The sequence below is a fragment of the Myxocyprinus asiaticus genome, chromosome 9 (assembly GCF_019703515.2).
Source record: "Myxocyprinus asiaticus isolate MX2 ecotype Aquarium Trade chromosome 9, UBuf_Myxa_2, whole genome shotgun sequence".
NCBI lineage: Eukaryota > Metazoa > Chordata > Actinopteri > Cypriniformes > Catostomidae > Myxocyprinus > Myxocyprinus asiaticus.
The window spans coordinates 18,780,704-18,793,264 of NC_059352.1; the positions used below are offsets into that span (position 1 = coordinate 18,780,704).

The window sequence follows — 12,561 nt, forward strand, 5'->3', positions numbered from 1 at the left end:
CTGCCCTCCATGGTCAATCATCCAATGGAAAGGGCAAAGCCGAACCGGATAAAACACGCCAACTGAAAGCCAACGGAATTATAGAGAAGCCTGTGCTTCAAAGATACACTTCCAGCCAGACACCTACTGGGCAAGAAACACGAACCGAGATTTCAGGGAAAGGTCAAGTAGGTGGATTCTACAAAACTTCCCTTGAGCACTTCAGTAGATCCCTCAAAGAAGCAACTGTCAGTTTAGTACGAACTGAGGATCTACGGGCCTTTGAGAAGAATGCACGCAAGTCCTCTGGATTCCCCAAACCGGTTTCCAATGAACGGCCACTAGGTGGCAGCAGAGCATACCAAGACAGCGATGGTTACTGCCCAGACGTGGAGCTCAGTGACTCTGAGCCTGAGGCTAAGGGGAAGAGCCGGCAGGGAAGTAGGAGGCAAAACCAGAGAACTCCCGCTGAGGACTATCTCAAGTCAGCGACTCGAGCAAAACTGTCATTAAGCTCTAGGACATCAGTGAAAAGGTGACAGTCTTTCAAAGGCATTAAAAAAAAAATCTCAAACCCACTGCCACAAATTACCGTAAACCCTCCAGCGGTTGTCATAAGTGCCAGACTTGCCCTCAGACAGAAGATTTTTTTGCTGTCCTCTGTTGATGTTCACGTGATGGTTTTTAGTATGGCGTGCCAAAAATATTCTCCCCTATTTTTGTAATGGGTCTGTCTGTTGGATTGGCATCACTGTGTCTCTCTACCAGCTCTGAACCATAGTATTTCTGCATTAAATGGACTCAGTAAGTGAGAGCACACCATGTGTCATGTACAGTAGGTTTTATGGGCCTTGAAGCCATGTTTCTGTACATAATGATCAAAAAAGAACCTCTTTTGTTAGACTGTACATAGTAGTTTGTGTTAAGATGTGGAACACATTGTTCAGATTGTTTCCACGTACTGAAACATTATCATACTTTCTTACTGATATGGTTTTGCAAATAAATAAAGACTTAAGAACTCAGAAGTGACAAATGCTTGGTTGTTCTGAGGATTTGTTTGGCCATCTGAAAGAACAGACTGTTTTCTCTGTCCTGTTTCTCACTCTCCATGCCTCTGTCTTTGTCTCTCTTTCTTTGTTGTTTCCACCTTTTTTTTTGTAATGTTAGAAATGGGATGCTTGCTGTCTGATTTGCTCTCTCTGTTGAGAAAGTGTGTGTGCAACCTGAAATGGTCTTCCATCATTGTCTTGAAATAACAGAAAATGTCAGTTAAACCCTTATTTTTTTTAAATGTAGAACGGCACTTTTCATTATAGATGATTTTTTTAATTGTTTTTCGCTTGATCAATTTGGCTATCCCTTGTCAGGTTATGTTTTATGTAAGGCCATGAGAAATGGCCTATTGGGCCTGTAATAAAAGATCATGGAATTTTACATGCATGAGAAGTAGTGCAGTATTTTAGCTCTAGAAAAAAAAATGTAAATTTATTTTGGTAATCTGGACAATTAGCTGGGCTCTTAAAATAAATTGAAAGTTTTTTTACATAGTGTTTACTTCAGTATGTATTTAGATATTTAAGCCACACTAAAAATTAGGGATGCACTGATATGAACATTTTTGGTCTGCAGATTTTTACAAAAAAATTAGGACAATACCGATATTTCTGTCATCAGATCACTGTTTTGCTTAGGAATTATGCTTTAAAAAATTTACAAAGAGGTACAAAAGCAATGTTATTATTCTAACAATAAACTATTTCCATTGAATATGGATTGGATCTGTTGAACACATGTCAGGCCAAATAAGAGATTAATACACTATTAAAAAAAGAAAAACTATGATAAAATCATGATTGACGTTGGGGGGGAAAGGTTATTTTGTACTTCTGAAACATATATTTGCAGTACTAAACAATAGAACTCCTGTTTTACATATGGTAATGAATAACAATACAGTTTATATGCATTGGATGTGCTTTTATTTTATTTTTTAAAAATGCCATATATTTAGACAATAAAATCTCTATTTTAAACAAAGATAGCCCAAGAACACAAGCAAAACATTTCACAGAAGTTTGATAGGTTTTAAATATTAAAGCAATAGATATACTTTTAAAAATCAAGGAACATTCTGGGTTCAATACAAGTTAAGCTCAGCCAACATCATTTGTGGCTTAATGTTGTTTACCACAAAAAATTATTTCAGTGCATCACTATTTTTCTCTAATAAAAGCAAAAATCGAGGTTACAGTGAGGCATTTACAATGGAAGGTAATGGGGCCAATTTTGGGGAGGTTTAAAGGCAGAAATGTGAAGCTTATAATTTTATAAAAGCACTTACATTAATTCTTCTGTTAAAGCTTGTGTATTATTTAAGCTGTAAAGTTATTTAAGTTGTCGTTTTAGGGTTAACGTTATTACGTTTTCATGAATGACAATAAAGTTGTAAAATTGTATATAATGTTACACAGAAAAGGTTAATAAGCAATATTATAGCACTAAAATTATGTTACCACACATATTGTTTACGGCTTGTGGCTATACTTTTGAAACTGATTATTTTAATGTTTACAGATTGGCCTCATTCACTTTCATCGTGCCTCACTGTAACCCAGATTTTTGCTTTATTTAAAGGATGGACATTTTGAAATAAATTTTCTGGTAATCAATATTATGACATAAATGCTGTCTGTTAAGCTTAACTTGAACCCAAAATTAAAGTATTTGGACACATTCTGGTTGTCATATTTAGTGGAACATGTCCATAGTTAATGTGATTACACCTTTGTTATGTGCTAGGACATCTGTGAACTTGAGGGGAACTGGATTCATACATCCACTAAACATTACAGTGAGACCACTTAGTTAAAAGTAATTGCAAAAATGACAAAGAAAATAATTTTTGGTTTGCAGATGCACCTTGATTTTATTATATTGATGGAATTTGACTTGATTTCATATCAGTGCAGTTTTTTCAGATTTGACCTCTTACATTCACTTACAAACTCAATAGGTTACTCTTGAAGCCAAAACTATTACCAAGGCAAAATGGCTTGTTGGAGTTCCCCTCTTTTTAGTTCTTACAAACCCAGGCTCTCTATTTATATTATTTGTCCTTTACCACGAAAATGCAGCCCATAAGTTGCTGTCATGATTTCTGTACTGTTTTAAGGGATCACAACTGTAGAGATTGTTTTCTTTTAGATTTGTGGCAATACCATACGTGCCAATGGTAACTTGTGAAATTTACAGTTCACCAGTTTGCTACTTTCATGTACTGTATATTTGTGCACTCAGACTTGAAGGGCTCAAAATGGAAACTGGTTTTGCACACAGATTTGTCCAATACACTGTTGCTTTTAGTTTTGAAGGAACACCATGTTGTTTGTTAATTTCATTTCATGGTTATGTTCCATTAACTTCCTGAAAATATTGCTCTAATTGTGCCACTCAGCCAAAAATCTAAATGCATCCAACAGACAATACTGTGATATATTACAGAGTTAATTTGTCTTTTCAAATTGTATCGTTTCTGGTTTGATAATAGTTGAGGGGTGGGGACTCTTTTCCATAAATCAAGATAACAGAATTCTGAAATCACTTAGATTTGCTATATTGTAGACATCTTTATTTACACAGTAACTTTATATTGGTATGACCGGATATTTTAAAGCATGATCCGGCGCTTACTGTGCATAAGTCTAAGAGATCTTTGTATGCATGGCTTTGCCTCCATCACTTCCAATTATGAGGTCACAAGTCATGTTCATGTAAGGCTCTAAAGCAATAATTAGTGTGTTGTCATTGTCCCTCAACAATATCCTCCTCCCAGAGCCCTCTGGCTGGTCCTAATGGAAGTGTTCTCCACAGTTTTATTAATCTTCTCTGCTCCAAAAACTCTGTGCTGTTTTCTTAGGCTGTACCTGTCTCCTGCTGTCAGCGAACACACTGAGAGAACTCGATAATGAGGGAACCATTTACATTTATACATGGATATGTTTGGAGTGTGTGCTTCCTATTAATCTAATGGTTGAGGAACAAATATTCAAACATTTGGCTAGGTGTTTATGTAAAGTCAAAGTGGTTGGGATTCTGCTTTTTATTTAGCTGTGCAACATTTGTGTCAGATGGTGGTTTATGTAGAATAGGTTTCAGAGAGGTAAGTCAGACTCTTTACTATAATCATCTGTCATTATGTGTATATTCCATTACTAAAAATCAGCATTTATAAACTAGTGTGGGATGACATTGATATTGCCATTTGGATCATACTTTAAAAGCAACACCAATGACAAATTATCGGAAAGTATCCCACTTTACCTGCATTCACACCTTGCTTTAGTTCTTCACTGAGCAGTGTATAGTGTTTTATTCATGAAGTGAGTCAAATGTCTTCGACATTTCTGTATTTCTACCAACAGTTGCATATTATTACTGAGCCATTTACATTTAACCTAAATATTGATATCTATGTTTAAACAATGCTGAGCTCTACTGTAATCTGATGTTCTTTGCAAGCTTAAACAGTTTATTTTCAGTTCAGACTCAAGTGATTTTCTTTTGGTTGAGCGGCTGCCATGATAGCAGCCACAGCCTCAGGGCTGCATAAGGCTTATTGATCATTTAAGAAAAAGCTTTGTTTGAATCCAGAGTTAAACCAGCAGAGCACTTGCTCTTTTGAGACTGAAATATGAATCAGCTAGTAGAGGAAACGAGATAATACAGTATATCCATATGTATATATTTCCTCCTCATTCGTTGTCACACACCCTTCAGCTGTACATATGAATTCATATTTTAAATGTATTATACAGTATATAACTTTAAAGCAAGTAATGTACTTAAAATGTATTACTTGAAAGTCAGTAACTGTAGTCCGATTACAAGAATTTTAAATATAATGCATTACAATACTTTTGACTAAAAATTAGATTACGGTAACAAATTACTTTGTAATCCGTTACACCCATCACTGTATAAGAGAGAACAGTGTGTAAAAAAAAAAAACGCCTTTGCCGCATTTTCTTGTGCGCAGTGGCCGGGTATGGAAGTAAATTCATGACTAAAGTCTTTGAAGCATAAAAGCATGTTGAATTGCTCTAATCTAAAAAATAAATGCATTGTATTATCAATGCTTGCATTTAAATGTGTTGAATTTATAGTGCTTGCATATAGTGCTGAAATTTAACATCGTTGTATTTTTAAGCACTGAATATTTCATTTAGTAACATTTTACAGCTAATTTAATTATTAAAAATTAAATAATAAATAGTCACCTTCCAAAGTTCATTTCCAAAATATTCTGTTCATTTGAAAATACAGTTCTATTTCACTTAACAAAATTCACTTCAAATTTACTGATTCAAATTCAGTTGGAAATTCAACCTTCCACATCAGGGAACTGGAGGAAAAGCAGCAGAGTACTGATGCACAATCATGCTATTCGTTCTCACCAGTAGGTGGTGCAATGCAATCGGGTGTTGACTGCTGAAGACCAAAGCTACAGATAGAGAGAACAGCCGTGTTCGCTTTGATAGTTTGTTTTTCAAAATTGTTCATGGGTAGAAAATAGATATTTAATTTGCACCTGAGTGTGGGCATGAAACGCAAATTTCCACTGATTGGTCAACCCGCGTCATCAGTTCCTCAATGCCGTGCAACAGAATAATTATCCACCGCTGCTCAACTTTTATTGCAGCTATATATTATCGCTCCCTCATTAAGCAACCGGACTAAGGAATGCCTGTGACACAAACCATACTAGTCAGGGAAGGGTTTATAGACACGAAGCCCTGTGTCTATAGACACTTTCTTCTGCGTAAGCATGGGTTCAGCAACCTACGTGTGCCAGAGAAATATTAGTTGTCTGTTTTAGAAATAGCCTATTGATGACCCTTGCATATGCACCCAAAATTACTTGGCCTACTTCTTAGACAAACAGCCTGTTTTATTTAGCTGTCAGCTATCAAAATCTCTATCAAAAGGTGTAGCGAAGCGTAGACCAGTATGTGGAATGCATTGGCTTTTAAATATGTTTATAAAAAGATTGCCGATACACTGTCCAGTTTAACGAGGAGGAGGGCGTTAAAATTTTAATTACGTTGACTGTTCTGCCGGTTCCCGCCTCCTCCTTGCCCATCCTGTGAACCCTGTTACATCCAGGTTATTACATAATTCAAATGTTTGAAGAGCTGATTGCTGTGTAGGTAGGCATTGCATATAATATCGTAGGGCAACCAGTCCCGAATTGGAAACTTTTTTGTCTCATTTCATTTATTTGTCCATGGCTGGGTTTCCCGAGGCACTAAGTGGAACGTTAGTATCACTAAAGTAGTACTAATCTCTACAGCGTGTTTCCCAGAAAGCATCAAAGTAGTAAAGTAAAAACTTAGTAAATTAATGAAGGCTTTGATCTGCTCTAAAGTCGTAAGTGCATCTTAAATGTATCTTACTCGCATTTTCACAGTTTATCAGAGAACGTTTAATAACTTGTATTGATATATGTGGATCACTGGGAAGCCATACCCATAAACAAGGCTTTGGGTGTGCCAAGGGTAGGGTGGCCAGACATCCCGTTTTTCCCTGGACAGTCCCGTATTCAAGCACTTTTTCTAGTGTCCCAACTTATTCTGAAAAAATCGTGTTTCGTTCCGTATTTCCCCTCTCCTAAAATGTTTCTATCGCCTATGCGGCTTTCTCAGTCACGTGAGTATTCTAATCAAAGTAGCCAAGGATAGGGCTTGTAAAACCAATAAAATCACACCGTGTTATTTGAAGTACATGATGGGATTAAACTATCCAATCACAATCCCCTAACAATAGATGTCCAGTTAGTGAACTGATTGAAGAGTCAGTTTGAAAGAGCACACAGATGAAATTGCAGCTGGAAAAATGTCTAGGAAGCGTGCATGTACATTTAATGAGGATCTTCAAAAAGTTTACATTTCTAAAAAAGGAGTCACAGAAAAAGCCTAGTAAAGTGAGGTGAGATTTGTGGAGCTCGCTTTTCCATCTCCCATGGAGGCCGCACTGACATCGCGCAGCATGTTCATACAAAAAAACACGTGGATGCTGCTAAAAGTAAGTGTGCCACACCAAGAGTTCGCAATTTTTTTTTGGTGAAGCAAAGTTCAGAATCTGAAAAGGTGCACGAAAGTGAAAGACTTTTTGCTTATCATTCTGTTGTGCACGGCCATAGCTTTGCATATTCATGACCTGAGAAAAGTCTTGCAGGCCAGGCTGGAGGAATCATTCATACCCTATGACATTAAAAAGCAGTTGGATGCCTTGGTTGTAGTTGGTGATATGCGAGCGGATGATTTCTTTTGTGCAGTCGGATACTTTTATTCAGCATCGGTGGATTACCTCCAAAATTGGAGCCGCTCATTGGAGAACACAGACAAACTTGAGTGGGCCCTACTGAGAGACATCCCAGAGTGGAAAGACATTCAGACAGCCTCAAACACTTCTATTCCAGAATCCCCACTCTCAGTTTGACTGATGAAATCATGCTCTTTGATGAGTGGGCTTGCGCAAAAAACATTGTCACTCGTCGCATCACTGAGTGGAACATGAACAAGACGGCCATGTCTGAGAGATGGACAGACGTTTATCGTGAGCTGGGGCCGGTTGCACCAGCTATACGTAAGTTACAACTTAGCCTAGTTGTGGCGTAAATGGGCACTAAGCCACAATTTACACACCACAAAATATGCAAGCATTGCACCATTAAACTTAGGTAGAACGTAACCCTACGTATAAACTAAATATTTACGGCAGCCTCTGACCAGGAATAATGGATAGAATAATAAAGCAGACTGATATTTTATGACATCAATGAGCTCATGTTTTGCGTGACAGGCATCAGTCATTTCGACATACATGATGTTGACATTTACACTCGTTTACATTTACGAGAGAGACAAAACTTACTTTTAAGTGGCTCTTCATCATGAAACCAATCTAATGGTGCCGTTTTCAGGGTGTGTCGCCTGGTGTCAAGTTTCACACATTCAAAATATATATTGGATATTAAAGTGAATAAATGTCAGTTTCCAGCCTGTTGTATTAATATTTATTTATCACCCCTTATTTATTTTAGATACAGTTCCTATATATTGTTATTTACACAGGGCAAATATACTATTTATCAAATCAACTTTTATTACATATTATATTTTAATGGGGATGTCAATTATTACAGCTGACAGTTATGTGAGCAAACAAGGTTTGAATATCCACCTTAACAAGATCAAATTGAAGTACAGTTTTTTAACACTTCTGTGTACAAATTTGAAAGCTGTTTATTGGATCAATACAGGTAAATGTCATAATATGTGACTACTTAACGGAGAGCTTACGACTTACTAGTTAAGTCTTGCCTTAAGAACAGGTGGTGCAACCAAATTAAGCACTGACTTAGTTATAAACGAACTAGTAGTTACTAAGCCCTTAGTGTGAACTTTACGTCCCAACTTACGTGAGAACTTACGCACAGCTGGTGCTACCCTACCCTGGGTGGTTGAATAAGGAACTGCACGCCCAAAATTAACATTCTTTTTGTAATAGCTTCTTTGTTGAAAAACCTAGAGGCACGAAACCATTCAATAGAGTAGAACAGTGTACAACTTTCACATCCATTAGTTTTACCCCTAGTGGTTGAATAGGGAACTGCATGTCTGAAATCACTTTTCTTTTTGTAATAGCTTTTTTTGTTGAAGGATATAGAGACATGAAACCAACGTCATTCAATAGAAGAGTACAGTGCACAAATTTTACAACCTTTCGTTTTACCCCTAGTGGATGAATAGGGAACTGCATGTCCAAAATCACCTTTCTTTTTATAGTAGCTTTTTTGTTGAAGGAGATAAAGACACGAAACCAACGTCATTCAATAGAGTAGGACAGTGCGGAACTTTCACAACCATTCGTTTTACCCCTAGTGGTTGAATAGGGAACTGCACGCCCAAAATTAACATTCTTTTTGTAATAGCTTTTTTATTGAAGGAGATAAAGACACGAAACCAGTGTATCAACATGACGAAACAAGACATCATCAAATTTAAGAGATTAAAGTAGTTGTGTGTGATCTGTGGCTAAAAACTTCAGTAAATGTATAGATTGTATAGGCATTAAGAAATAAAAAAGTGTTCTTTTCTGTACAAGATTCTATATATTTTGCAATTTATGTGAAATGCAAGGCAATCACACAGTCTGAAATATATGAAGATAATTAACCCTTGTGTGGTCTTCAAATTTTGATTATTCACCCAATGTTTGATGGACACAACATTATTGGGTTTTTTAAACCCTTGAGTGGTGTTCATTTTTATGTTATTCACCCAATGTTTGTGGGTCTGATGGAGCCACAACATTTTTGTGTTTTTAACCCAAAGTATGCATGTAAATGAGTTTGGTCCATCTCCTTCCATCTTTCTCCAAAAACACGACTTCTCTCAAACTTAGTGCCATCCAGAAGATTTTCTGTATGGTGTTTGGGATGAAAACTTCAAAAGAAGACTTTATGTCCTGCACACGAGTAACCACCATCCGCGCTGGCCCTGGTTGCATCCTTATAACATTGTCAGCCATGTGGGGTGGCTCATTCCTTGGGCCAGAAAACCATTCAATTTCACCAATCTTTGAGATCCATATTCCTGCTCCTCCAGGCTGCTGATGAGCTTGTTGTAGACAGGCCGGTTCTGGCTGCTGATGGGCTGGTCCTGGGGCTAACTGAGGGTCAATCTCATCCTCTTCTTCCTACTCACTGTCAGACTCAGAATGGACAGGGACATGACACTGGATTCGCGCCTCCATGTTTTTCAACAAAAAAGCTATTACAACGAAAGGTTGTGAAAGTTCCGTACTGTCCTCTTCTATTGAATGACGTTGGTTTCGTGTCTTTATCTCCTTCAACAAAAAAGCTATTACAAAAAGAAGGTTTGTATTGGACATGCAGTTCACACACCAAGCTATTAAAAAAAAAAGAAGAAAAAGAAAGAAAAAAAATTGCACTTTCTCCACGGTCCCTTGCATCTGTGGAGTGTGTGTTCTCATTAATGAACGCAGCATGGACACCGGATAAATCTCGACTCAGTGTAATAGTCATGAAGGCAATGCTTTTCGTACGTCTTAATTTTGGACTGGACTGCTTAGCATTTTACAATTAACACACTGAGAACATTTGCTGCCAAAGAAAAGTACAAGGTGACAACAGTTACAGATGCGGATGCACCCTCTACTTCGCATCGATCTGCGCCTTGGTAAGGATACGTCAATTTAATTTTTGCTGTGAGGGGGCTGTCCCGTTTTCCACAAGCAGGAATCTGGTCACCCTAAGGGAAAACTGTGTTCAAGAGCTGAAGCACAAAAGCACTAAAAAGCAAATTTTTGTAACTAACAACAATTGATATTCAAAAATGTAACCTTTTTTTTTTTTTTTTTTTTTTTAGCGCTACATTTATTTTCTGTTTAGCCCTGCGTTACATTATAATGAATTTATTAGCCTAAACAATTAATGACATTTTTATCAATGGAGTTGGTAGGCCTGTCAATCCAAATATTAGGCTTAATATTTAGTCATAAAATGTGATTCAAATATTTTAGAATGTTACATAATTATTTTCCAAAATCCAGAAGACAAATGCACAGATAAACGAAGGGACAATTTGCACTTACTGACAAAAAATACTACACCAGGTTTTACATTTACTTATTCAAAAACTTAATTTAGTAAAAGAAATAAACGTGTGATGCATTTTATGAAATAGAAAAATGACAATACCGTGTGCATTCAGTTGGCAGCAAAAGAAACAAATTTTGGCAGCATTAGAGACTCTTATTAGGGGTTCAAGCGCTTAGCGCTGAAACTCTATTGTAATTGTTAAGATTATTATTATTATTATTATTATTATTATTATTATTATTATTATTATTATTATTATTCCGCCATAAAACTGATCGGGCAGAGCAAACCGTAAGGCCTAGAGACTTGAAACTTGGTCAAATGGTAGTAGCATCGCTCGATACTCAGAAACATGGACTCGGCCAAATCGGTCAATAGGGGGCGCTACAGCTAAACTGCTCATAACTCCTAGACCGCTTGTCGTAGACTCAAGTGCTTTATACCATTGGAATCCTTGGTTCAAACCAAACAAAACGTATATCTCCGATTTCATTTCCGCCTATAAAAAATTTCCGCCATCTTGTTTTTTTCATAAAACCTACTTTTAAGAACTAGTACTAGGTTTTTCTTCCGATCGGGACCAAACTAGTGCCAAACGATTCTATGAAGTCTCAATATCAAAAGTTATCAAAAAAAGTTTGAACTTTCGACTCGAGCTACCTACCGTATGCGAAAACATCGGAAGTAGGAGTGGCCAATTTTACGTAAATGGCTATAATTCTTGAAGGAAATGAGATATCTTCACCAAACTTGGCATGCTTACGTAAGAGGTCAATCTTTGGTCGCCCAAAGTTGGCGCGGTTTTGCCACATGGTGGCGCTATAATACCAAAAAAAACATGAAATTGGCTGTAACTATGAAACCATTAATCCTATTGACTTCAAAATTTGCATACATTGTCTTTGTCTCAGCTGCCATCGTTGTCTATATGGACATTCATGTATGTTGAAAAACATGGCCGCCATCGGCCAATCAATTTTCAGCAGCTATTACACAAGGTTAACAATGACCGATAGGAACGAAACTTGGTGGACCTATTTGACTCTTGGTCTGAGAGGGTTGTGCAAAGTTTTAAAAAAAATCGGTGGTGCTATCATGATTTTTGTAGGTAAATATTATAAAAGTAATATATATCATCTGATAGCTCTTCTCATTCTAAACAACTTTGCCTCAAGAAGCATTGGGGTCTGTCAAACCATTCTGTAAATATTTCAGATAATGTTTGAAACGTACTTTTGCGAACTAGTCCTAGGTTTTTCGCCCGATCGGAACCAAACCAGTGCAGAAATATACTCTGGAGTCTGATTATCAATAATTATCAAATAAAAGTTGAAATTTTGACTCACGGTTGCTAAGGGGTGCCAAAACGTTCGAAAAGGGCGGGCCATTTTTACTAAAATGGCTATAATACCCGAACGAAATTAGATATTTTCATCAAACTAGGTACACATGTGTATGAGCTCATTCTGAGGTCACAGTAAAAAAAAAAAAAACACGGAGTTTGGCCACTTGGTGGCGCTATAACAGGAAAAAAAACATGAAAACAGCTCTAACTATGCAACCGTTAGTCTGATTGAGTTGAAAATCGGCATGCAGTGGCTTTGTCCAAGGTGCCATGACTGTCTATGAGGACATTGGCGTATCTCAAAAATCATGGCCGCCATCGGCCAATGAATTTGAGCACCTATTAGACAAGGTTACCGGAGGCCGATCGGCACAAAACTCGGTGGGCCTGTTTGACTCCTGGCCCTAGAGGTCTGTGAGAAATTTGAAAGAAATCGGCCAATGGATGGTGCTAACGAGTTTTACGCTTCAGCAATCACGTGGTGTTTCACACATACACACAATGGCTGTGTCCCAGTTCAAAGGCTGCATCCTTTGAAGGACGCAGACTT

General features: G+C 37.3%; 1 protein-coding gene across 4 annotated transcripts in view; it reads left to right on the plus strand.

Moving 5' to 3' along the window:
- The window catches only part of LOC127446382 (protein Jade-3-like), a 22,159-nt gene extending 20,442 nt beyond the window's left edge, over nt 1-1,717 (plus strand). For 3 of the 4 annotated variants that reach the window (XM_051707289.1, XM_051707286.1, XM_051707288.1), the window contains one exon: nt 1-1,717. This exon is cut by the window's left edge and continues 336 nt beyond it. In XM_051707289.1, the coding sequence (XP_051563249.1) occupies nt 1-518 (518 nt within the window). In that variant the 3' untranslated portion in view covers nt 519-1,717. The other variant, XM_051707290.1, reaches the window with a different exon arrangement.
- The last annotated feature ends 10,844 nt before the right edge of the window (nt 1,718-12,561 follow it).